The sequence below is a fragment of the Dromiciops gliroides genome, chromosome 1 (genome assembly GCF_019393635.1).
Source record: "Dromiciops gliroides isolate mDroGli1 chromosome 1, mDroGli1.pri, whole genome shotgun sequence".
Lineage (NCBI taxonomy): Eukaryota > Metazoa > Chordata > Mammalia > Microbiotheria > Microbiotheriidae > Dromiciops > Dromiciops gliroides.
Genome location: NC_057861.1, coordinates 135,386,864 through 135,412,159, shown reverse-complemented (window position 1 = coordinate 135,412,159; position 25,296 = coordinate 135,386,864). Strand labels below are relative to the sequence as shown.

The following is a 25,296-nucleotide window of genomic DNA, read 5'->3' as shown; positions in this document are numbered from 1 at the left end:
AATGTTTAACTGCCAGAAAAGTAACGAATTTCTTCCCTGTATCTTACCCAAATCCTTCAGTTGCAATTTAAGCATATTTTCTTTCTTTCCTTTTTTCCTATTCTACATGGAGATACAGAATAGCTATTCACTATCCTCTGGGTAAGAGTCTGTCGAATGAGACCATTATTAAATCAATTCCCAGTCTTCTATAGGTTGAATTGGTCCAATTTCATTAACTTTTCTTTATAAATCTTATTTTCGATCCCTTTATTAATTTTTTGGCCTTATACTGAATCTTTTCCAAGCTTTTCACATCCTTCTTCAGTTGTGAAGCTCAGAGCTAGACAGCCATAATCCTGTTCTCCATTCCAGTACTGTGAATGCCTCATAGTAAGTATGTTTTGTTCATTTGATTTAGTTTTTCTTGATCTAAGAGATGTATCCCTGAATCAGGAAAGCTCCATATAACATCCTGTCTGTCAAGAATCTGTGAATTTACATAACCATATAAGTTAGAAAAGGGGTTTAATTTATTTTTTTTTAAGTTAAAATTTAGAATTTATTGGGCTATAGATTTCTTCATTTAAAATTTTTTTCCATTAATTTTGGGAGGAAAATTACATTATATATATGTGTGTGTGTGTATATATATATATGTATATATATATATATATATATATAAATTTAATTATACTATTACAAAAATTTAGACAATTCTTTTAGGATCTCATCACAGACAGTGGGGAAGGAATTCATAAAAGCCCTGAAGTAACCTTCAATGACAACCACAAGTTTTATACAGGGCTATCTTGCGGAAATATAATCAAAACACTGTACAAATAGGTAGAAGAGCAGGCTAGGACTGTTCCCGAGTACGGTCCTTTGGAAGGATATAGCCTGGGATAGGAGGCTATCATACGGTAGAGTAAGTCAAAGGGCCTATCAATCCATAGGTTATACTCAATGACTTCCATAGATGTCCTCTTTGCAAAGGCAAAACCAGGTGGGTACATTTCTCTCTTGGGAGCAGCTAGCCCATTAACTTGAATTCAAAAGAGGCTAGAAGTTATAAAAAGAACCTATTCACCCTCAGAGGAAGATGTTAAAAGCTTCCAAGAAAAATATGAATTGGTCTCAAGCCACAGAGGGACTCAAAAAGGACTTTGAAGATAAAGTGAAAGAGATAGGGGAAAAATGGAAAGAGAAATGAGGGGGACGCAGGAAAGACATGAGAAAAAAGTCAACAGCTTGAAAAGCCAAATTGGCCAAATGGAAAAGGAGGTACAAAAGCTCTCTGATGAAAATAATTGCCGAAGAATTAGGATTGAACAAATGGAAGCCAGGGACTTTATGAGAAACCAAGACACAATAAAGCAAATCCAAATGAATAAAAAAATAGACGGTAATGTGAAATATCTTCTTGGAAAAACAGGTCCAGGAGAGATAATTTGAAAATTATTGGTCTACCTGAAATAAGGAAATAGATGATTTAAAAAAGAGTTGGAAAGGCTTATATGAACTGATGCAGTGAGCAAACTATAACATCAATAAAATGAGCAGAAGCAGGAGAATAATTATACAATGACAACAACACTGTAAAAACAAATGACTTTGCAAGGTGTAAGAACTATGATCAATACAATGACCATTTTATACTTCATTATGCATATTTGTTATGAGAAATCTATTTTTTTCTTTTTTTCCAATGGAGTGGGGAGGGGGAGAGACAGACAGATTTCTTTTGATTAAAAAAACCTGAGACTTATGGGATGCTACAGATAGATATGAAATGTATATACTTTCAGATGAGGTCAGTGTATTATTAATTTTGCTTAATTGTTTTACGTTTCTGACTAGAAACCTCTGATTAAGTGGGAACAATCTATAAATGCATGTAATGTAAAAACCAAACAGATCAATAAAACTGAAACCAAAGAAGGGGGTTAGGGAAGGAGAAAAAGATTCATATAAGTGCCTTGCAAAGAAGTGGCACTTTCAATCTGTGTTGAACTGAATGCTTATTTATTGAAAGAAAAATGAAAACATTATCTCATAAGTTGGTTAATTCAGTGGGTTAGGAGTCTGTTAATAAGACTAAATGAACCCATTGTTGATGAGCCATTTTGTGATTCTGTAGCCAAAGGACACCTCCGCCTTCTGCCAGCAGTCTTACATATGAGTTTCTGTGGCCACAAGGGAACAAGTGGAGTCTGCATAACTCAATACAAACCTATCACCAAAATAATTTCCTATATTCAATGCATGCGCTAATGGAGATGGGTTAGAAGCATTATCTTTTTGTATAAAGGGAAATTCACCTTATCAGTGTTAGATGAATAAAAAAAGACTGAACAGCAATGTTTAATTTTAAAAGTAAAAGTAACTAATGCTATTACATTATTAAATGTTGAGCAGAGAAATTTGGTAATGGAATGTACAATAAAAGTTACATATTAATATGATAAAACATCAAAATTACCTTATAGTAATGATTTCCCCTGGGTTTGCCCGTATATACCAGCTACAGTTGATTCTGGCAGGATATTCAAAAGGCCACCCTGGACTTGTGATTATCCCGCTTGGTCCTCTAATTTGTTCTGGAGTCTCTCCACAAGCTGAAAAATAATGAAAACAAGCATAACTGATTATATTTTAAAACTATATTTAAGTGACTAGAATTTCTATTTTTAAAAAATCTTCAGACATCAAATTGTGCATAACAAAGCAATAATCCATTTTCCAAAGAATTACAAAATCTTGAGACAGAGATCACCTAGTTTAAGCCCTGTCTTATCTTTTACATGTAGCAATCAATACCTATTGTGACAGGAAATTCATGCTCTAACAAGGCAACTTTTAAAAAAAATTTTATTCCATTCTGGAATAATTATTAGGAAATTGAACCTTATCCTGGGATGAAATCTGGCTCTTCATGATTTCCATCTCCTAGTGCTAGTTCTCCATTTTAGAACCATTCACAACTTCTATCTATGAAGCAGGTTTGGTTCCTTCACTTAACTATCCACACGTTGATTTCTATTCCCTCATCATTTTTGCTGCCTTTCCCTGGACAAGGATCAATTTGTTAATAACCTTCCTTAAATGTGGGACCAAGAACTGAACATAGTATTTCAGATGTAGTTTTAGTAATATAGAATACAATGAGTTTATAACCTCCTTTATTTAGGACAATATTTTTAGTAATGCAAACTAATACTGTATTAAGCTTTTTTAAGTAGATACATAACAATAGTGAATAATATGCATGACAAATACAGAGAAACAAGGACAAACTTTAATAAACCGAAGTAAACTGTAAGTATGGGCAGGAAAACAATATATACACTCACTACAATAATATAAATGGAAAGAACCAACACTACAAAACAAGAGGAACCAGAGGCTTTGAAATTGCAAATAATCTTTGCAGAAAGGAAGAGATGAGAAAACACTTCCTGCTCCTCCTTTAAAAAGAGTGTCCAATACAGCTAGGTGGCACAGTGAATAAAGCACTGGTCCTGGATTCAGGAGGACCTGAGTTCAAATCCAGCCTCAGACACTTGACACTTGCTACCTGTGTGACCCTGGGCAAGTCACTTAATCCTCATTGCTCTGAAAAAAAAAAAAAAAAGGTGTCCACAATTGGGACCAAGTGACCTGCCCAGGGTCACCCAGCTAGCAAGTGTCAAATGTCTGAGGCTGGATTTGAACTCAGGTCCTTCTGAATCCAGGGCTGGCGCTTTATCTACTGTGCCACCTTAGCTGCCCCTTGATTTTGTTTTAATGAAATTTTCTCCTATTCTTCCTTCCTTCCTTCCAACTTTCTTTGTTATAAGAAATAGCTCTCTGAGAAGTAAAAAGTGAAGAATACAGGGGGAAATCTTGGTTATATAAGACCAACATATCAATAACTATCAATTACAAAAAATTGTTTTCCTTAAACTTCTGTGTATATATGATCTAATCCAGCTGCTCTTCTACTCTTGTTTTCTTTAGCACCAATTCTATTTCCTTATATGGTTCATCTGGGCCTGTGATGTTAGAATCTAAATGTAGTAGATCTAATGTCACTAATGGAACAATGAGTTTATTAATGGAAAAATCCTGTTGATGTTTAGCTTTTTGTCTATCATCCTTAAATGCCTTCAGGATGAATGTGCGGAGACAGGTCTTTTTCTAAGATTTCTTTAAATTTGTTTTCTCTCCAATGCTTCTTGTTGTTTCATGAGGTTATACTATTTCCAATCTTCCAGCATCTGGATTTTACAAATGAGTCTATATTCCAAACAAGTGCTATTTTTAGCTGTCATAGCTCTCTGCATGGAAAGAAGATCACATTTTCTCTGGCTAAAACATTTTCTAGGCTCTTTAGTCCTCCTCGAGGAGACAAATTTATATTAGTTAAACAGTCAGTATTAATGTGTGCTATTCTATTAATTTTTTCAGTGGCTAACAGATTGCTGAAAGAAAAGGTTTGAGAGAAGGCAGCTAGGTGGTGAAGTGGATAAAGCACCAGCCATGGATTCAGGAGGACCTAAGTTCAAATCCAGCCTCAGACACTTGACACTACCTGTGTGACCCTGGGCAAGTCACTTAATCCTCATTGCCCTGCACACCCCCTCCCCCAAATTGGAGAGATTTCATGCTACATATTCTCCTTTTGATTATTTTTAATTTGGTATTGATTTTTATCTTTGTTCTAACAAGCCAATATTCTTAGAATAGACAGATAATTGATTTTGAAATGATTCCCACATTGGCCACTCAAAATCTGTTAAAATACAAAGATTTTCTTTCTAATATTATTTGGTGATTGCCATGTTCAGCACCTCCTAATTCTCTTCTTAAGGAAAGCATTTAAAAATATATTTGGGTGTGTATGTATATGTGTGTATTTGAGATTTCTATATTTTTAAAAAAGATATTTGTTGATATCTTTTGTATTTACATCTACATTTTCCACTGTATCCCTTTCTTTCCTTTCTCATAGCAATCCCTTATAACAGACCACAAAAAATTTGAAGAGAAAAAAAATTCAGTAAAACTTATTAAAAAACAAAACAAAACAAAACCTGAAGATGGCAAAGTAGCTGAGTTTTCCCAAATTAACCTCCAAAAATTGTTTAAAAAAAAAAAACAACTCAAAATGAATTCTGGAGTGGCAGAACCAAAAAAAAGATGGGATGAAACAATTTTCCAACCTAACTACACTTGGAAAGCCAGCAAGAAAGGTCTAAAAAGGTCTATCCCACTGGGGTGAGAGTAGCGCTCAGTCCAACAGAAGCCACTTTTAGCCAGCAACAGGTTTTAGGGGTAATTGAATTAGTGGTGATAGCAGTGGCTTTTGAAGCTCTCAGCCCACAGAGAGTAAGGAGATCAAGTCAACTGGTGAGAAGATTACAGAGAATCCTTTGTTAGCACTGGTAGAACTCTGTTACATTGCCCATACACAGTTCCCAGACACAGTCCCAGGCCAAGGAGGGGTATTAGCAGGAGTGGCAGCCCTGTAAGTTCCAGGATGGAAAAGAGTATTTGTGGTCATTCACAGACAAGATACTGGACCAGAAAAGCAATGATCACTCCTCTCCTTAGATCATGCCACCTGGGATGAAGTGAGAGCTTACAGACCCCATAGCTTGCTCTCATAAGAATGGCTCAAAAAACCTGAAGTTTGGGACATTTCCCCTTCTACCCTCGGATAAGTCAAACTGTAACATAAAGTTAAAAGTCAAGAAATAATTTGGAAAAACAAACAAAACAAAAACAAAAACAGAACCTGACAATAGAAAGTTACTATGGTGACAACCTCAGAAAAAGATAATGAAATCAAAATATACAAAGCCTCAAAGAAAAATGTGAATTGGTCTCAGGCCCTGGAACAGCACAAAAAGGATCTTTAAAAAAAATTAAATAAGTAGAGGGAACATGGGGAAAAGAAACAAGAATGAAACAAGAAAACCAAGGGGAAAAAACAAAACAAGGAATAAAAAGTCAACTGCTTGGTAAAGGAGGCACCAAAAAATCCGAAACCAAATCAAACCAACCAACCAAGCAAACAAACAAAAAAAAACCCCACCTTATAGAAGAGACTAGGTCAAAATTGTAAAAGAGGCATAACATCTGCAGAGAAGAACTCCTTAAAAAGCAAAATTAGCCAAATGGAAAAAAGATATACAAAAATTCACTGAAGAAATTACTTACTTAAAAATTAGAATTGGCAAGTGGAAGCTAATGACTCCAAGACTTCAAGAAACAATAAACAAAATCAAAAGAACAAAACAAAACAAAAAAAGAAAATGTGAAAAATCTTATTGGAAAAACAACTGACCTGGAATATAGATGAAGGTGAGATGATTTAAGAATTACTGGATTACCTAAAAGTTATGATTAAAAAAGGGCTCAGATATCATTTTTCAAGAAATTATAAAGGAAAACTAATCTGATATCCCAGAAGCAAAGGGTAAAATAGAAATTGAAAGAACCCATCAATCACCTCTTGAAAGAAATCCCCAAGTGAAAACTTCCAAGATTATAATAGCCAAATTATAGAGCTCCCAGGTCAAGGAGAAAATATTCCAAAAAGTGAAAAAGAAACAATTCAAATATCTATCATGGAATCACAAACAGGATAATACAAGATCTAGTAGCTTCTACATTAAAGAATCAAAGGGCTTGGAATATGATATTCTGGAGGGGAGAGGAGCTAGAATTAAAACCAAAAATGACCTACCAAGCAAAACTGAATATAATCATTGAAGGAAAAAGAATAGAAAGTTAACGAAATTGAAGATTTTCAAGCATTCCTGATGAAAACCAGAAGTGAATAGAAAATTTGACTTTCAAATAAAAAACTCAAGAAAAGCATAAAAAGGTAAACACAAAAGAGAAATCATAAGGGATTCAATAAGGTTAAACTACATGAGAAGATGATAATTGTAACTCCTAAGAATTTTATTATTAAGTCAATTTTAGGAGTATCCATAGAGGTGATAGGTATGGGTTGAATATGAGTAGATGATTTCAAAAAAATAAGGGATGATAAAGAGGGATGCATAGGGAGAAGGGGGAAGGGATAAATAGAATGGACTAAATAAAAGAGATGCAACAAAAGACCTTTTAGAGTGGAGAACAAGAGGGGATGGGAGCAGTGGGAAACACTTGAGCCTTACTTTCATTGGAATTGGCTCAAAGAGGGAATTAACACATTAATTTGGGTACAGAAATCTATTTTACCTTGTAGTACACTAGAAAGGGAGGGAGATAAAAGACAGGGTAAAGGGGGGCAGATTGGGGAAGTCAGTGGTCAGAAGCAAAGCACTTTTGAGGAGGGACAAGGTGATAGGAAAGAGAAAAAGGATAAACAGTGGAAAAAAGGATGGAGAGAAAGAAATACAGTTAGTAATCACAACTATGAATGTGTATGGGATGAACTCACCCATAAAACAAAAGCAGATAGAGTAGATTTAAAAACAGAATCCTACAATTTATTGTTTACAAGAAATACACTTGAAGTAGAAAGACACAAACAAATTAAAAATAAGGGGTTAGAACAGAATCTACTACACCTCAGCTGACATAAAAAAAAGCAGAGGTAACAATCATGATATTGGACAGAGAAAAAGCAAAATAAGACCTAATTAAAAGAGATAAGGAAGAAAAATATATTTTGCTAAAAGGTACTATAGATAATGAAGTAATAGTTATAATAATCATAAATGCACCAAATGGCATAGCACCCAAATTTTTAAAGGAAAAATTAAATGAGTTACAGGAGGAAATAGTAAAACTACACTACTGGGGGACCTCAAGTTTCCCCTCTCAGAACTAGATTAATCTAACCAAAAAGTAAACAAAAAGTTAAGATGAATGGAATTTTATAAAAGTTGGATATGACCCTCTGGAGAAAACTGAAATGAATTAGAAAGGAATATATCTTTTTCTCAGCAGTACATGGAATCTACATAAAAACTGACCATGTATTATGGTATCAAAAACCTCACAATCAAATGAAGAAAGCAGAAATATTAAATGTATAATTTTTAGATCATAATGCAATAAAAATTACATTAAAATGGGCAGCAGTTAGTTATTAAAAACTGAAAACTGGGGGCATCTAGGTGGAGCAGTGGATAAAGCACTGGCCCTGGATTCAGGAGGACCTGAGTTCAAATCCAGCCTCAGACACTTGATACTTACTAGCTGTATGACCCTGGGCAAGTCACTTAAACCTCATTGCCCCCCACCAACAAAAATAAATAAATGAAAATTGGAAACTAGATAATCTAATCCTAAAAAAGTGCATGGGTAAAAGAATAAATTATAAAAACAAAGAATAATTTCTTTACAGAAAATGACAACAGTGAGACAACATTCCAAAATGTATAGAATTCAGCAAAAGCAATGCTTAGAGGGAAAATGTATTATCTCTAAACACATTACACCAACACAAACAAGAAAGAGCAGATCAATGAACTATACATGCAACTTAAAAAAAAAAAACAACCTAAAAAAAAACAACCCAGTAAAAATCCCCAATTAAACACCAAATTTGAAATCCCTAAAGTCAAAGGAGAGATTAACAAAATTGAAAGTAAGAAAACCATTAAACTAATAAATAAAAGTAGGAACTGGTCTTATGAAAAAAAGAATAAAATTGAAAAACCATTGATTATTTTGATTTTTTTTAAAGAAGAAAAACAAATTACCAGTATCAAAAATGAAAAGGGTGAATTTACCGTCAATGAAGATAAAGTTACAGCAATTATTAGGAGCTATTTTGTCCAATTATATGTAACAATTGTCCAAGAAATCTAATAATGTAAATGAAACTGATGAATATTTACATAAATGTTATTCCAGATTAACAGAAGAAATAGAATACTTAAATAATCATATCTTAGAAAAAGAAATTGAACAAGTCATCAATGAGCTCTATGAGAAAAAAAATTCCCAGGGTCAGATAAATTCACAAGTGTATTCTGTTAAAAAATTAAAAAACAATGAATTCCAATACTATATAAATTATTTGGAAAATAGGCAAAGAAGTCTTACCAAATTCCTTTCACAACACAAATACAGTTCTGATACCTAAATCAGGAACAGTAAAAATAGAGAAAGAAAACTACAGAACAATTTCCCTAATAAATATTGATGCAAAACATTTTAAATAAAATACTAGCAAGGAGGTTTCAGCAATATATCACAAAGATCATACACTATGACCAGATGAGATTCATACCAGGAATGCAAGGCTGGTTCAGTATTAGAAAAACTATCAGTATAACTGACCACATCGAGAACAAAATCAACAGAAATCATATCAATAAATGCAAAAAAAAAAGAGCTTTTGACAAAATACAATATTCATTCTGATTAAAAATAATAGAATGTATAGGAATAAATGGAGCTTTCAAAGAGCCATCTAAAACCACTGGCAAGCATTATTATGGGGTAAGATAAAAGTAAGGGTGAAGCAAGGATGCCCATTGTCATTACTATTGTTTAATATTATAGTAGAAATGCTAGCTATAGCAATAAGAAAAGAAAAAGAAATTGAAAGAATTAGTATAGGTAATGGGGAAACAAAACTATCTCTTTGCAGATTATATAATGGTATTCTTGGAGAACCCTAGAGAATCAACTAAAAAACTAGCTGAGATGATCAATAACTTCAGAGAAGTTACAGAATACAAAATAAACTCATATAAATCATCTGCATTTCTATATATTACCAACAAAGTCCAGCAGCAAAAGATGAATTCCATTTCAAATCACTGTAGACAATATATAATACTTAGCAGCCTACCTGCCAAGACAAACCCAGGAACTATATGAACCCAATTACACAACACTTTTCACACTAAGATCTAAACAACTGGAAAAATATTCACTATTTATAGGTAGATCAAGTCAATATAACAAAAATGACAATTCTACCTAAATTAAGTTACTTATTCAGTGCCACAGTCATCAATCTATATTTTATAAAGCTAGAAAAAAAACAAAATTCATCTGGAAAAACAAAAAGTTAAGACTATCAAGGTAGTCAATGAAAAAAAAATGTGAAGGAAGTCTCATAGTACCAGATTTCAAACCATATTACAAAGTGGTAATCATCAAAACTATCTGGTACTAAGAAATAGAGTGGTGGATCAATGGAATAGATTATGTACATAAAACACAACAGTAAATGACTACAGTAATCTAGTGTTTGATATACCCAAAGATCCAAGCTTTCAGGACAAGAATTCATTATTTAACAAAAACTGCTGGGAAAACTCAGAAGCAGTTTGGCAGAAACTAGGTACAAACCAACATCTCACACCATATACCAAGATAACGTCAAAACAGATACATGATTTAGACATAAAGGGTGATATCATAAGCAAGTTAGTGGAGCAGGAAATAGTTTACCTGTCATATCCATAAATAAGAGAGGAATTTATGACCAAACAAAATATAAGAGAATTACAGGATACAAAATGGATAATTTTGATTATATTAAATTAAAAAAGCTTTTGCACAAATAAAAACAGGAAAAACTTGGGGGATAATTTTACAGTAGTTTCAGTAGAAAAATTTAATGAATCCAATGTATAAGAATAAAAGTTATTCCCCGACGGTCAAAGAACATGAACAGGCAGATTTCAGATAAAGAAATCTAAGCTATCTATAATCATATGAAAAAAATACTCAATCATTATTGATTAGAAAAATGCAAATTAAAACAACTCTGAGTTACCATCCTATAACCTATCAGATTGGCTAATATGACACAAAAGAAATATGATAAATGTTGGAGGGGAAGTGGGAAAATTGGGACACTAATGGTGTGTCTGTTCTGAACTGATCCAGCCATTCTGGAAAGTAATTTGGAACGATGCCCAAAGGGTTATAAAACTGTGTGCAGCCTTTGACCCAGGAATACCCTTACTAAGTCTGTATTCCAAAAAGAACAAGAAAAAGGAAAAGGACCTATGTGTACAAACTATTTGTAGGGCTCTTTTTGTGGTGGCAAGGAACTGGAAATTGGAGGGACGCCCATCAATTGGGGAATAGCTGAACAAGTTGTGGTGGAAGATTGTCATAGAATACTAATGTGCTATAAGAAATGATGAGCAGGATGCTTTCAGAAAAACCTGGAAAGACTTACATGAACTGATACAAAGTGAAGTGAACAGAACCAAAAGAGCATTGCACACATTAATAGCAATATTATAAGGATGATCAACTGTGAATGACTTAGCTATTCTCAGCAATACAATGATCTAAGACAGTTCCAAAGGACTGATGATGAAAAATGCTATTCACTTTAAGAGAAAGAACTGGTGGAGTCTGAATGCAGATTGAAGCTTACTTTTTTAAAAAAATATCATTTTTCTTTTCTTTTTCTTTTACTTTTTTGGGGGCATATGTTTTCTTTCACAACATGACTAATTTGAAAATGTTTTACATGATTGCACATGAATATGTCAAATTGCTTGCCTTCTCAATGAGGAGGGAAAGAAGGGAAGGAAGGAGAGAATCTGGAACTCAAAATTTTAAATAACAAATATAAAAAATGCTTTATATGTAATTGGAAAAAATTGATGTTATAGGCAACACACCCTAACCTCAGCTAAGAAGCAGAGGGAGATATATTTCATATTTCTCCTGTTTTTCTTACTGTAACAGAGTACTGGTAGTTCTGAATGCTTCCAATTTCTCTCCACTCCAGCCCACCCTCCATTCAGTCACCAGTGATTTTCCTAAAATTCAAGTCTGATCATGACATCTGAAGGCTCCCTGTTTTTCCCAGGATACAATTAAAAATGCTCTGTTTGAAATTCAAAACTCTTCTTAATCTAGCCCCCTCCTAACTTTCCTGTCTTTTTACATAACACACTCTTTCATCTAGTGACAATGGCCTCTTTGGTTTTGCAAGTACAAGATGCTGCATCTCTTGGTTCTGAGCATTTTATCTCGCTAGCTCCAAGGCTTAGAATGTTCTCCTTCCTCAACTCCACCAACTGACTTCCCTGCTTTCCTTAAGGTCCCAACTAAAATCCCATCTTTTACATAAAACCTTTCCCAAGCCATCTCAATTCTAATGCATTTCCTCTGTTATTTCCTATTTATCCTGCATAAAGCTTGCTTTGAATATCTGTTTGTATGTTGTTTCTCATTAGATTGTAAGCTCTTTGAAGGCAAGGACTGTCTTCTTCCTGTTTTTGTATACCAATGCTTAGTACAGTGCTTGGCATGGAGCAGGCACTTAAATGTTACTGATTGTTTTTTTATAATTTCACAACATTCAGTTTTGATTACTTTGTGATTTGGTCTTTCCATGCAATGTTGTTGTAGTTGTTGTTTTGATGGCTCTGCTACTTCACTATGCATCAATTTGTCTAAATCTTTGCATCAGTTTCTTTATCCCAGATAGTATACTGAAACTGCTCTTTCCAAAGTTACCAATGATCTCTAAATTGCCAAATTGAATGGTCTTTTCTCCTTTTAAAAATAATTATGCTTTATTAATTTATTTTAACAGTTAAAAAATTTTGACTTCCAAATTCTCTCTCCCTTCCCAGCCCCTCCCCTCCCCATTGAAAAGGTAACCAATATCAGTTACACATGTGAAGTGTAATTTTTTTGCAAAACAGAAAAACGGCAAGAAAAATAAAATGAAAAAAGTATGCTTCTATATGCACTCAGTTTACCAGTTCTCTCTATATTGAGGTAGATAGCATTTAAAAAAATTATGAGTCCTTTCAAATTGTCTTGGATCACTGTACTGATTAGAGTAGCAAAGTTCATCATCCTTACAATATTGCTGTTACTGTGTACAATGTTCTGGTTCTACTCACTGCACTCCCAGGTTTTTCTGAAACTATCCCCTTGTCATTTACTGTACAATAGTACTCCATCACAACATAGAGTACGATTTGTTCAGTTCAAATAGCCTTTTCTCAATGCTCATCCTCATTGACCTCTCTCTATATATTAGACAGTACTGATCACTTTCTTGATCCTCTCTTTTTTCTTGGCTTTCATGACATTGCTCTTCCCTGATACTCCTACCTGTCTGACCTCTCCTCAGTCCTATGGTGGATCTCATCTAGGTCAAGTCCATTAAGTGTTGGTTTTCCCTCATATTCTACCTTGGGGCCCTCTTCTCTCCTTCTATACTATTTCACTGGATGATCTCATTAGCTCTCATGGAGTCAATTTTCTTCTCCAGGCTAATGATTTTCAAATCTATTCTTACCTTTTGCTGATGTCCAATATCACATCTCCAACTGCCTATTAAACGTCTTGAACTGGATGTCCCATGGACATCTTTAAACTCAACACATCCAAAAGTGAATTAATTTTCTTTACCCCTAAACTCTCCCCTCTTCCTAACTTTCCTCTTACTGTTGAAGGCACCAGCATCCTTTCAGTCATTCATGACCACAACCTAGGTGTTCTCAACTCCTCACACTCACCACCTATATCCAATCAACTACCAAGTCTTGTCATTTCTACCTCTCCCAATATCTCTTTTGGACACACTCTTTTTTAGCCAAGACCCTGCCATAGACCCTCCTCATCTTACACCCGGTTCATTGCAATAGCCTGCTGATCTTCCTGTTTCAAGCCTCTCCCCATTCTATCATCTACCTGGCTGTCAAACTGATCTTCTAAAAGCATAAGTCTGACCATTTTACTCCACTACTCAGTCAACTCCAGTGTCTCCCTATTACCTCCAGGATCAAATATAAAATCCTCTATTTGCCTTTTTAAAGCCCTCAATAACCTGGCCCCTTCCTACCTTTAGTATTTTTATACCTTATACCCTGGCATGTACTTTGTGATCCATTGAAACTGACATTTCCATTCTTTGTATTAGGCACTCCATCTCTCAACTCTAGTCATTTTCACTTGCTATCCTCCCTTCCTGGACCTCCCTATTGCCCTTATCTTCACCCCTCTCCCCAAGCTTCCTTCAAATATTAGCTAAAATCACACGTTCTTTAAGAAGGCTCTTCCAATCCCTTCTAATGCTAAAGCCTTTCCTTTGTACATTACCTCTAGTTTACCCTAGAAAGCAAGCACTATCTTTTGACTTCCCTTGGATCCATGGTGCTTACCATGGAGTACAGGCTTGATAAATAATAATTTGCTGACTGACAACTATTCTTCTCATTTTTCATAACTAATATTTCAGAACATTCATAACACAATTTATTTCTAGCTTTTTTCATACAACAAAAATGTTGCTACATATTTGGCAGATTTGGAGCCTCAGTCACTTTATTTGCATAATTCCAAATTGCTTTCTAAAATATAATACCAATTTACAGCTAACTAATTAGTATGGCCATCTTTCCAGAATCCCTCCAACACAGATTTTCCCATCTTACCTATTGTGTTGAGTATGAGGTACAACCTCATGTTGTACTGATTTATATGGGGCATTCATTCATAAGGCTGTTAATGATTTGGAATTCTTTTGCTTGCTCATATCCTTTAATCCCTCCTCTACTGGGAAAACCTTTTAGTTCTATATTTGTGTGTATATATAGCTTGGATGTGTGATGTTTAAAATCTAAATGTGTGGTCGCCTTAAATTAGAAGCTTTAGTACCAGTCTTTGGGCATTAAGCATTTATTAAAGCATACTAGGTATTAGAGAAAAAAGAACATGTGGAGTTAAGAAAAGGTCTATCTAGCCTAGAGTTCCAGCCTGGTCTGGTCTTCCTCTCAAGTCCTCTGCCACGAGCCAGCTTCAACCACAAATTCAGCAACTGAGTATGGAAGCTTTTTATAGGTCTGGGGTAGAGGTGGTCCTTACACACTGTTTCAAGCTGATTGGTTGGCATCATCCAAATCCATTGGTTCACTGGACTTGAAGGTAGTCTCAAATTGAGTTCAAAGTCCTTAGCTTATGAGAACAATACCTCTTTAAGGGACAGCCAGGTGTGGTTACAATCTAATTAACTTGAAGTGGGCTAATCAGCAAAGTCAATCACTCTCACTTAATTCAATCAGTTTAGATTAATCTCCAGGTGAGCCTTTGAATATCTGCCAAATCCCATTATTTTCTCACAGATGTCAACTCCTTATAAAAGATCTTTGACACAACCCCCCCCCAACCACTCCCCTTCTTACCCTAGATATATTAAATTATGTAAAAGGTTTTTAAATTCATGTAATCAAAACTATCTACTATATTTTTTGTAATTCCTCTATCCCTTATTTGGTTACGAATTTAACATCTCACCCCACCCCCAATAGCTGTGAAAAGTATATAATCTGTTTATCTCTTAAAACTTTCTACAATGTAGTCTTTAATATTCAGCTCATGTGATAATGTGGTTTAAGTCTAATTTCTGCCAGACTTCTTTTCAGTTTTCACAGTAGCTCTTATCAAATAGGGACTTTTTTCCTAGGTAATTTATGTTTTGTGGTTTATTGAATAGTAACCTGTCATTTCTCCCTTTTCTAGTATGTTTTATGATCTATTTTCCTATTTTTAAAAACCAATATTAAATATGTTTGATGATTACTATTGAATAGAAAAGCATAAGGTCTAGAAGTGTTACTCCCCCTTCATTCTCACCTTTTTTCATTATTTCCCTTGGTAGTCTGGATTTCTGCCCTGCCAAATGAATTGTTATTATTTTATCTAGCTCCCTCTGGTAGTTTGCTTGGCATCTCATTAAATCAGTAAATTAACTGGTAGAATTTTTATTTAGCCATGAGCTTTGAATAATCCTCTATTTAAGTTGTTCTTGAATGAGGAACATTTAAGGAACATTTTGTAATTGAAACTCTCCAGATATTGAGTGTACTTTGGCAATTTATTTCCAAATATTTTACATAATTTATAGTTATTCTGAATAAGGCTGACCTTTTTTATTATTGTCTCTTTTCTGCCCCTTTCAGACATTAGTTCAAAATTTCCCCTTCTCCTCTCCAAGTTTTTATTTGTAAGATTATTTTGCTTTCTTTTTTTTAACCTGTGCCTTTTTCTAAGAAGGTTTTCTTTATCTTGTTCTCTTCATTGATTTATTTCCTTTCTGTTCTGAAGTTTTATTTTATTTTTTTTAGTGAGGCAATTGGGGTTAAGTGACTTGCCCACGGTCACACAGCTAGTAAGTGTCAAGTGTCTGAGGCCGGATTTGAACTCAGGTACTCCTGAATCCAGGGCTGGTGCTTTAACCACTGCGCCATCTAGCTGCCCCGAAGTTTTATTTTTTTAATTAATGGTATACATGGCTATTCCTTCTTTAGTCACTTTGTGGGGTGCATGGGGTATTCAAGAGGACTAGCACCTCTGGTGTGAGGGTTTGACAAGCCCTTTTTAGGCCTCCTCACCTACCTTTGGCGTCTACTTGATTCACCCAACTCTCACCTGTGGCTCCAAGAAGCTGTGGCATATGCAGCAGCTATAGCCCAGTAAACTGTCTCAGGAGATGGGCTAAATCAGGTTGAGGGTAACTAACAGGCCTCAAACCTGTTGATGTGTTACTTCCAAGGATATGAAGACTTCCCTAGGCAGAATGTGTAATCCTGCCTCATTTAAATCCAATTCATGCACAAATCATCATCCAGTGATGCCAATGGTCTTCAAAAATGAAGGGCAGACAATATTCCTTATGGAATTTCTGAAATATCAAGTTTGAACTATTTCTTTTTTGTTTGTTTGTTTGTTTGTTTGTTTGTTTTTCTTTTTTTGTGGGGCAATGGGTGTTAAGTGACTTGCCTGGGGTCACACAGCTAGTAAGGGTCACGTGTTTGAGGCCACATTTGAACTCAGGTCTGCCTGAATCCAGGGCCGGTGTTTTATCCACTGTGCCACCTAGCTTCCCAAGTTTGAACTACTTCTAAGCAATCTCTTTGTTAATGTCTTCTTAGATCTTGTTCCACTTTCCTTTTTTTTTTTTCCCTGTTATGCCTCACCCTTAGAGGCATCAATTTATGAGAGAAGTAATAGTTAATAGAAAAATTGTCCCACGACAGTAATTATCATATGTCCCAAATGTGTGGTCTAGTTCTACTCTCTGCCCTCAGTATAATTATTCCCCTTCCTATGTGCTAAATAATCTCACAGGCAGCTAGGCGGAACAATAAACAGAGTACTGGACTTGAGTCAGGAAGACTTTAGTTCAAATTTGGCCTGAGGAACTGGTTTGTATACTTGTGTTTCCCTTAGTCTCCTTATCATTATCATTATGAGGATAATAATGTCTCCGAGGGTTGTTGGGAGGATAAAACTAGATAATATTTGCTATATCATAGTGTTTTACAAACTTTAAAGCATTACATAAATGCTAGCTATTATTGTTATTTCATCTCTAGGTCCTTGTCTCCCCACCCTTCTGAGTATTAACTGTCCTCTATAGCTCACATTTCCATTCTCCTAAGGCAGGATTATGTTTATAAAGACTCTCCAATTTAGTTCCAAAAATACACTAATTCCCTTGTAAGGGGGATGTGGGGCTTAGTCCATGTTTTAGGTCTGTTTCCCTAACATCACTTCTCCTATTTCTTTAAATTCCCTCATTCTTTGTTTCTTACCTTGTGTACTTTTAAAGAAACTCTTTATAGTTCCTCTGTTGTTATTTTTTAAAATGATAGGTCTTTAAAAAAAACCCTAAAGGTACAGCCATTTGTTTCATTATTTATTCTTAGTAGGCATGTTTATGCTTTTTCTGTGATTCTACTGGGGGAAAGAAGGGATTGCTAGTTGAATGATCCACTCACTTCTGTTTATATAATATATATATATATATACACACACACACACACACACACACACACACACACACACACACACACACACATATTTTGCAGGAATGTTTCAAATGACTCTTTTGTTAGATGTCTTTTTTTTTTAATGATTCATGATTATGTTCAGGTTTGCAGAGTATGCCATTTTTGGTTTACAGAGGCAGAATTGATGATCAATTGTAGTATGAAGGAGAATTATTTTCAACTGTGGTGGACAAAAGGGTTTAATTTTTTTCTGAAGTACCAAAAGGATCTCATCCTAACAAACTACTTGTGTATCCACAACAGAACTCATGGAAACATTATGTGAGGATCTGGTTTAATGAACCATGTAATATATATACTACTTAAATTTGCTCACAAAACATTTTCAACATTATTATTATATTCTTTTAAGAACTACATCTTTATGATTCAACTATCTCTTCCTTTTTCCTTCATTATTATCTCCCACCAGGAAATACGGTAGATGTTACAACTATTAAAGGTCTTAGGTAGAAGGGACTTTAGAGATTAATCATTTAATAAATTAGATTTATTTTGAATTGAAATTAAAATTTTTTATTTGGTAGATGAGAAAACTGAAGGTCAGAGAGATAAAATGGTAACAAAAATATCAAGTAATAAAGCCAGGATTCAAATTGTAGACTCCATGAGTACAAATCCTACTGTCTCCTTAGGCTTCAGCTTCCTTACCTATAAAATGACACACCATTGAGCTCTAGATCTATGAGTTTATGAATTAATTTTTTTAATGTAGCAGAGCAACTAAAATGTATGCTTTGTGATTTAAATATGGTTGAGAACATGCTAACTTTTTAATATAGGTTTTGAGAATAATTCTAAGAAAAACAGAAAGGAATTTATCAGTTGTTGATCTCAAAAGAACCCTATACCACAACATGAAATTGTAGGTCCTAATTTCTTGGAAGCCCTATAGGTGGCACTCTGTATTAAGAAATAAAGATACTACTTTTGTGTGGAAACCCAGAAGCACATAGTATGAATATTTTATTTTAATATTACTATACAAGAATAAGACACAATGGTTAGTGGGACATAGTTAATCTTAAGACTCACTTTTATTTTTCAACTTGGATCATCTATTGACTACATTTTCCAAAATAAGTGTTTTTTCCTTATTTGAAACATGACTGACAGGTTCAGGGTTTTGTTCCAGATTTGGTCAAAGACTTTTAGCTAACAAATTATGTATATACAATATATACATCATAGAGAGTTGATACAAATAATAGCATAATAGAATTAACATACCACATTCTTTATGTATCTTAGAAATGGAAAATATTAATTAAAAAACCAAAGAAGCCAAGTGCAACAATAAAAATCATTTTCCTTTTCTTCAGAGGATAGGGCAGCCTGGACCTTATTTACCTATATCAGTTTAATTAATTATATTAATGATTCTCATAAATTGGGATTAGTGAAATTATATGGAAAATATATATAAAATTTTATTTAACTGGTGGAAAAGTTTGTTTTGGGTTATATGAAAGGATATAGCTATGGATATCTACCTAAAAATGTGTCTCATTTATAAATATACTAATTTCTATCAGCGGCCATTTAGTTCAGCTCCCTCATTTTATAGATGAAGAAACAGAATGCCAGGGAATTTAAGTCATTTCTTCAAGGTCACACAGGTAGAATTTGTCATAGGTGGGCTTTTAACCCTGTTCCTCTGATTCTAAAGTCAGTCTTCTTTCTACTGTACCATACTACCATGTTTAGTGACCTGATTATTATCAAGGGGAAAGTTTGTTCATCAAAGGTATTTCTCACTTCCATGAAGAATGTCCAATACAGAGTTCAAATAGAAAAGGGATTCCTTATAGCTGGTGTATTCCTCCAGATGCTATTTGCAAATGACATTACCTTAATCAAATCAAGAACAAAAACACTAATGAACCTTGAAATTTACTACCACTCAAAAGATTTTAGCCTGATAATTTACATAAGAAAAATTAAACACACAAAGAATGTGTAATGTCCTGACTAGATCATGTAGTTGGATGGAAAAGTCTCTTGAGCTGGTCTATCATTATATCTTGTTGAATAGACAATGAGCCGGACCCAGAAACAAAATTTTAAAAGGAGGAGGAGGAAGAGGAGGAGGAGGAGGAGGAGGAAGATGAAGAAGAGGAAGAAGAAGAAAAGAAGAAGAAAAGAAGAAGAAGAAGAAGAGGAAGAGGAAGAGGAAGAAGAAGAAGAAGAAGAAGAAGAAGAAGAAGAAGAAGAAGAAGAAGAAGAAGAAGAAGAAGAAGAAGAAGAAAGAAGAAAGAAGAGGAGGAGGAGATCAGGCTTAATTGCATTTGGTTTTTTGGTTTTTGTTTTTCTGGGGCAGTGGGGGTTAAGTGACTTGCCCAGGGTCACACAGCTAGTAAGTGTCAAGTGTCCGAGGCCGGATTTGAACTCAGGTCCTCCTTAATCCAGGGCCGGTGCTTTATCCACTGTGCCACCTAGCTGCCCCCCTTAATTGCATTTGGGAAACTATAGAGTGCTTTTCCTGATCATTAGTTTGTACCTAAAACAGAAAGCCTTATTTTTAACACCAATAATCTTAGGGAATAGATTGACGAATCTACTATCAGGAAATCCTGCTTCTGATGTTTACTATCTATAACTTCAGGATGAGCAATTCTTCATAACAAGAAGTTATTGATGGGTTATAATCAACATTGGTCAAGAAGTTCGCATATTAGGGGCAGCTAGGTGGTACAGTAGATAGAGTGCCAGCCATGGAGTCAGGAGGACTTGAGTTCAAATCCGGCCTCAGACACTTGACACTTACTAGCTGTGTGACCCTGGGCAAGTCACTTAAGTCCAATTCCCTCACCAAAAAAAAAAAAAAAAAAAAAAAAGCTTCACATATTGGAATTTCCCAAACCCAATAAAAGTCCATGAGGTGTTATATTGATGTAATATAACCTACAGCCATAGGACAGAATACCCAATACTTGAAAAAAGCAAAATCGCAGGTCACCTAAAGGGTAATAAAAAGACATGCAATGTTTATAGACTATAGCAAATTACCAATGACACAGTCTATGCAAGGAGTTGTGAAAATGACATCAAAGAGACTTTTACCTGGAAAAGGATTGCGGCCAACATTAAGCAAAGGATAGCTAGCCAGTATACTACAATGGTACCTACAGAAAAGCTCCAGAATGTTAAGTTGGATCTATGGATGATTTACATTGGGATACAGGCCAAAGTCTCACTGAATAAAAAATAGATAGATTGTAAAGGACAAGTGATGATCAATGAGAATATAGATCCAATAAAGTATTCAGTAAATAAGCATACTAAGTTTGCCCCTTTAAAACTTCTTCTAGTTCTAATATTCTGAGATTTGGTTATAAATTTCATGATTTCTACTAGGGCTTTGTCTTTTCAAATTGAAAAGTTTAAATCTTTTTCAATATAGTTTCACATGATAGCTTGCCCATCTTCTTTATCATTTTATTTGCCCTTCTCTCGAAGTGGTTTACACACAGTAAGTGCTCAATATTTAGTGGTGTAAAAAATTTAGACCTTTCTATGATCCACTATTTTTTTTTTTTTAGTGAGGCAATTGGGGTTAAGTGACTTGCCCAGGGTCACACAGCTAGTAAGTGTTAAGTGTGTGAGGCCGGATTTGAACTCAGGTACTCCTGACTCCAGGGCCGGTGCTCTATCCACTGTGCCACCTAGCTGCCCCTATGATCCACTATTTTCCTGGAACTTTTTTGAATAAAAATACATAACATAATGGGAACTCTAAAGCTTTTAACATCTTTTATAGGGACTGCTATACATAGACTTTTATTATAATTAACACATTTTTCAAATGCTTATCATGCACATTTATACATCACTTTATACTTTACATTCTTTTTTTTTTTTTTTGGTTTGGCCTCCAAACGACTGTGTAAAGTAAGTAGTATAGTCTAACAATCTTATGAGGTAGATATATTTTATAAATGAAGAAATAATAGCTCAGAAATGTACCAAGACTGACTCATGGTTACACGAACAGTAACTAACAGAACCAAGACTTTAACCCAGGCTGTTTGACTCTAATCCTAGGTTTCTTTTTACATCATAAGTATTCATCATTATTAGCTTGGATAGAAACTTATGTTGGTTCCTTAGTACTATATTCACAACAAACAAGCTGAGATATTAACCAAATAGAGAAATGACTGCACATTTATAAAAAGGCAATATTTAACATAAGACTGATCAAAGCCTTTGTTATGACCACTGAGTTTTACATTTATACACTTGGAATTCTATATATGATGAATGGAATTAAAATATGACAGTGAATGGAGAATAGACAAAAGTGCTAAAGGTGAAGAGAAAGAAAATGTAAAGAAAGTAAAAAGGGATACACATGGTAGGGAAAAAGTAGCTGTTAATAGAAACTGCTACCAGTACTTATCAGCATCAATACTTATGGCAATGGAAAGATGGTGATGCTCACATTATCATCTTCCCTCTTTAAATTCTAAATTACTTCTTTCTAGTTGTTTGATATGAGTTTAAAAAGTTTTGTTAGGATTATAGAATATGGAAGGTAGAAAGAGTTACAGATAGATAGAGGGAAATTGCATATCAGCATAGTTAAACTATACAAATTATAGCTTCAGCTTTCCCAGCTAGTCCACAATTTTAATTTTGATAGTAAACTGACAAGTGAGAATTGGTTTGTAAATAGCACACAGTGTGATGTATTTTAGGATTAAAAAGTGACTATTACTTAAGAAATAAAGAAAACAAAAGTAATAAAATCCATAAACCCTATATAGGCTACAGCTACCAGGGGATGGAAACAGCTTTGTGATATAGTGCCCATCACTAACTAGGGATAGCTCTAGATGGTAATGATCCTTTAACATACTACTCCAGGGGGTAGAGGAAGGGCTTTAAGAGTTTGTATCATATTGAAGCCACTCAGGTGGCTGTGATAATTCCAAGCAGAAAACTGGGGTCAGCTTGTATTTAGTGACATAGATCATTATGATTACACAAATATGAGATTAAATATAATAATATCTTTAAATTGCTTTGAAGTCCTATATAAATTTAGGTATTATTATTGTTACAGATTGTGATTCAAGGATTGTTAGGTATTATTATTATTATAGAATGTGATTCAGCCTGTCTTAATTAAAAAAAATGACTAGTAATAGAAATGTTGAGCCCTGAGGTCTTCTAGAAATATCCTATCAAAAACAAGTTGTTTTTAAATCTGAGTGGTAACACATTAAGCCATTTACAGAAAAGCAATACAGTCCCTGCTCTCAAGGGAAAAAACACATATAGGAGATTTCAGTTGCAAGTCATAATGAAAAGTAATTCTTAGAGCACAGTAGCAAAACAGGTTGCAATGTACCTTTTAAAATATTATTTTAATTGATAAAATCATATCCATTTCTGCTTTTTTAGTGCTTGACAATGCCAAGGACTTTGGTGGCAAGAACTCTTTTCTGGGTCTTCAAAAACTGTTAATGCTAAGGAAGAGGAGTTCTGATTTGGACTTGGTGAGTTTAAGATGTCCATTTTGAGATGTCTGAAAGGCATGTCACTCCTTTATTCAATAAACTCCCCATCTCCAATCAAGTCCCCATGGCTTTCAGGATAAAATACAAAATCTTGTTTTACATTCAAAGCCCTTTATAAACCCAGCTCTGTCCTACCTTGCCAATCTTGTTACACCTTACTCCCTGATGCATACTCTTCAATCCAGTAATACTAGCATTCCTTGTTATGGCAGGAACAAGACAATCCATCTTTCCGCTGTCCCCCATCCCTGGAATGTTCTTCCTCAACTCCACTGACTTACTTCCTTAGCTTTGTTTCAGTTTTAACTAAAGTGCTTTCTTTATAGAAAACCTTTCCCAACCTACCTTAATTATAATGCTTTCTTTCTGTGATTTCCTATTTATCCTGTAGCACTCTCTATACATCTGTTTGTAGTATATTGTAAGCTCCTTGAGGGCAAGGATTGTCTTTTGCCTTTTTTGTATCTGCAGTATCTGGCACATAGTAGGCACTTAAAAATGTTGATTGATTGAATGGTCACTGAGCACAAAGTATATATTGATTTGGTATGAAGAAGCAAAGCAAATTTAATGTTCAAAGGGCATAGGGCTTTCTCCAGGATCGTAGATTTAGATCTGCAAAAGAGCTTAAAGGTCATCTAGCTCAAATCCTTCATTTTGCAGATGAGAAAACTGAGGTTTAGAGAGGTGATATTATTTGTTCCAGGTTAGACAGGATCAAGTGACAGAGCTAGAATATGAATCCAAGTCCTCTGATTCCACTACACTACAGGTTTTTATATCTATGTCTGCATCTACATCTATATCTATATATAAGGGGCAGCTAGGTGATGCAGTAGATAAAGTACCAGCCCTGGATTCAGGAGGATCTAAGTTCAAATCTGGCCTCAGACACTTGACACTAGCTGTGTGACCCTGGGCAAGTAACTTAACCCTCACTGCCCTGCAAAAAAAAAAAAAATTTAAAAAAAATCCTCCCAGAGATACTATACAATTTTTAATTTTGGAATATCACCTCCTTTGAGGAATCAGAGTTGTAGATGACCCAAAGAGTAACGGAGAGATGCATAATGGGTATAAATAGTTTGCAGCATATTTCCAATTATGACAAAACACAAGAATTGGTATAAGGTCAACACAGTGTCATGTAAGTCTATGATCTGGTCATTTAGTCACCTTTGTCTTCCAACTTTGTGAAGACTGGACTGAGTAGATAAATTCTGAAGAACAAAAAGCTAAGTGATTTATCCAGGGCTATAGAGCTAGTAAATATCAAAGGTAGGATTTGAATTTAGGTCTTCCTGACTTCCAAGCCCAAGACTCTATTTCCTATATCACACTTCCTCTATTATAAAAGATATCCTCTAGAAAATGTATGATCCACAATGATCTAGTAAATGGTCAGCAAGAAGGATAACAGATAGGCAGCCCAAGTACATTCCACCAATAATCATAAAGGATAAAAAGATCTACAGTAGGAGTTAGTAACATTTTTTTGTGTGTTATGCACCCCTTTGGCAGTCTGGTGAAGCCTATGCCTTTCTCAGAACAATGTCTTAAATGCATAAAATAAATAGGATTACACAAGAAACCAGGTATATCGAAAGTTATAAAAATATTAAGTAAACAAATTCAAGGACACCAGGCTAAGAACTTCTTATCTAAAGGAAGATATCCTGCAAACTGGGGAGATACTTTGCAGAGAACATATTGAATAAATGGACAGATAAAGCATTATTACATACTTACTGTATGCCAGACACCATCCTAAGAGCTGGGAATATAAAACACAAGCCAAAAGACAATCCTTGCCCTTAAGGAGTTTATACTTTTTAAAAAATCTTAATAGTATTTTATTTTTTTCCAAGTACATGTAAAGATAGTGTTCAACATTTGTTTTTATAAAATTTTGAGTTCCAGGTTTTTCGCCCTCCCTCCCTTCTCTCCCCAAGACAGAAAGCAATTTGATATATGTTGTATATGTATAA

At 34.6% G+C, this 25,296-nt stretch overlaps 1 protein-coding gene across 2 annotated transcripts in view; it reads right to left on the bottom strand.

The window, feature by feature from the left end:
- LRP12 (LDL receptor related protein 12) overlaps nucleotides 1-25,296 on the bottom strand; it is a 135,823-nt gene that overhangs the window by 28,661 nt on the left and 81,866 nt on the right. For both annotated transcript variants that reach the window (XM_043974746.1, XM_043974755.1), the window contains one exon: nucleotides 2,462-2,597. In XM_043974746.1, the coding sequence (XP_043830681.1) occupies nucleotides 2,462-2,597 (136 nt within the window). The remainder of the gene's footprint in view (nucleotides 1-2,461; nucleotides 2,598-25,296) is intronic.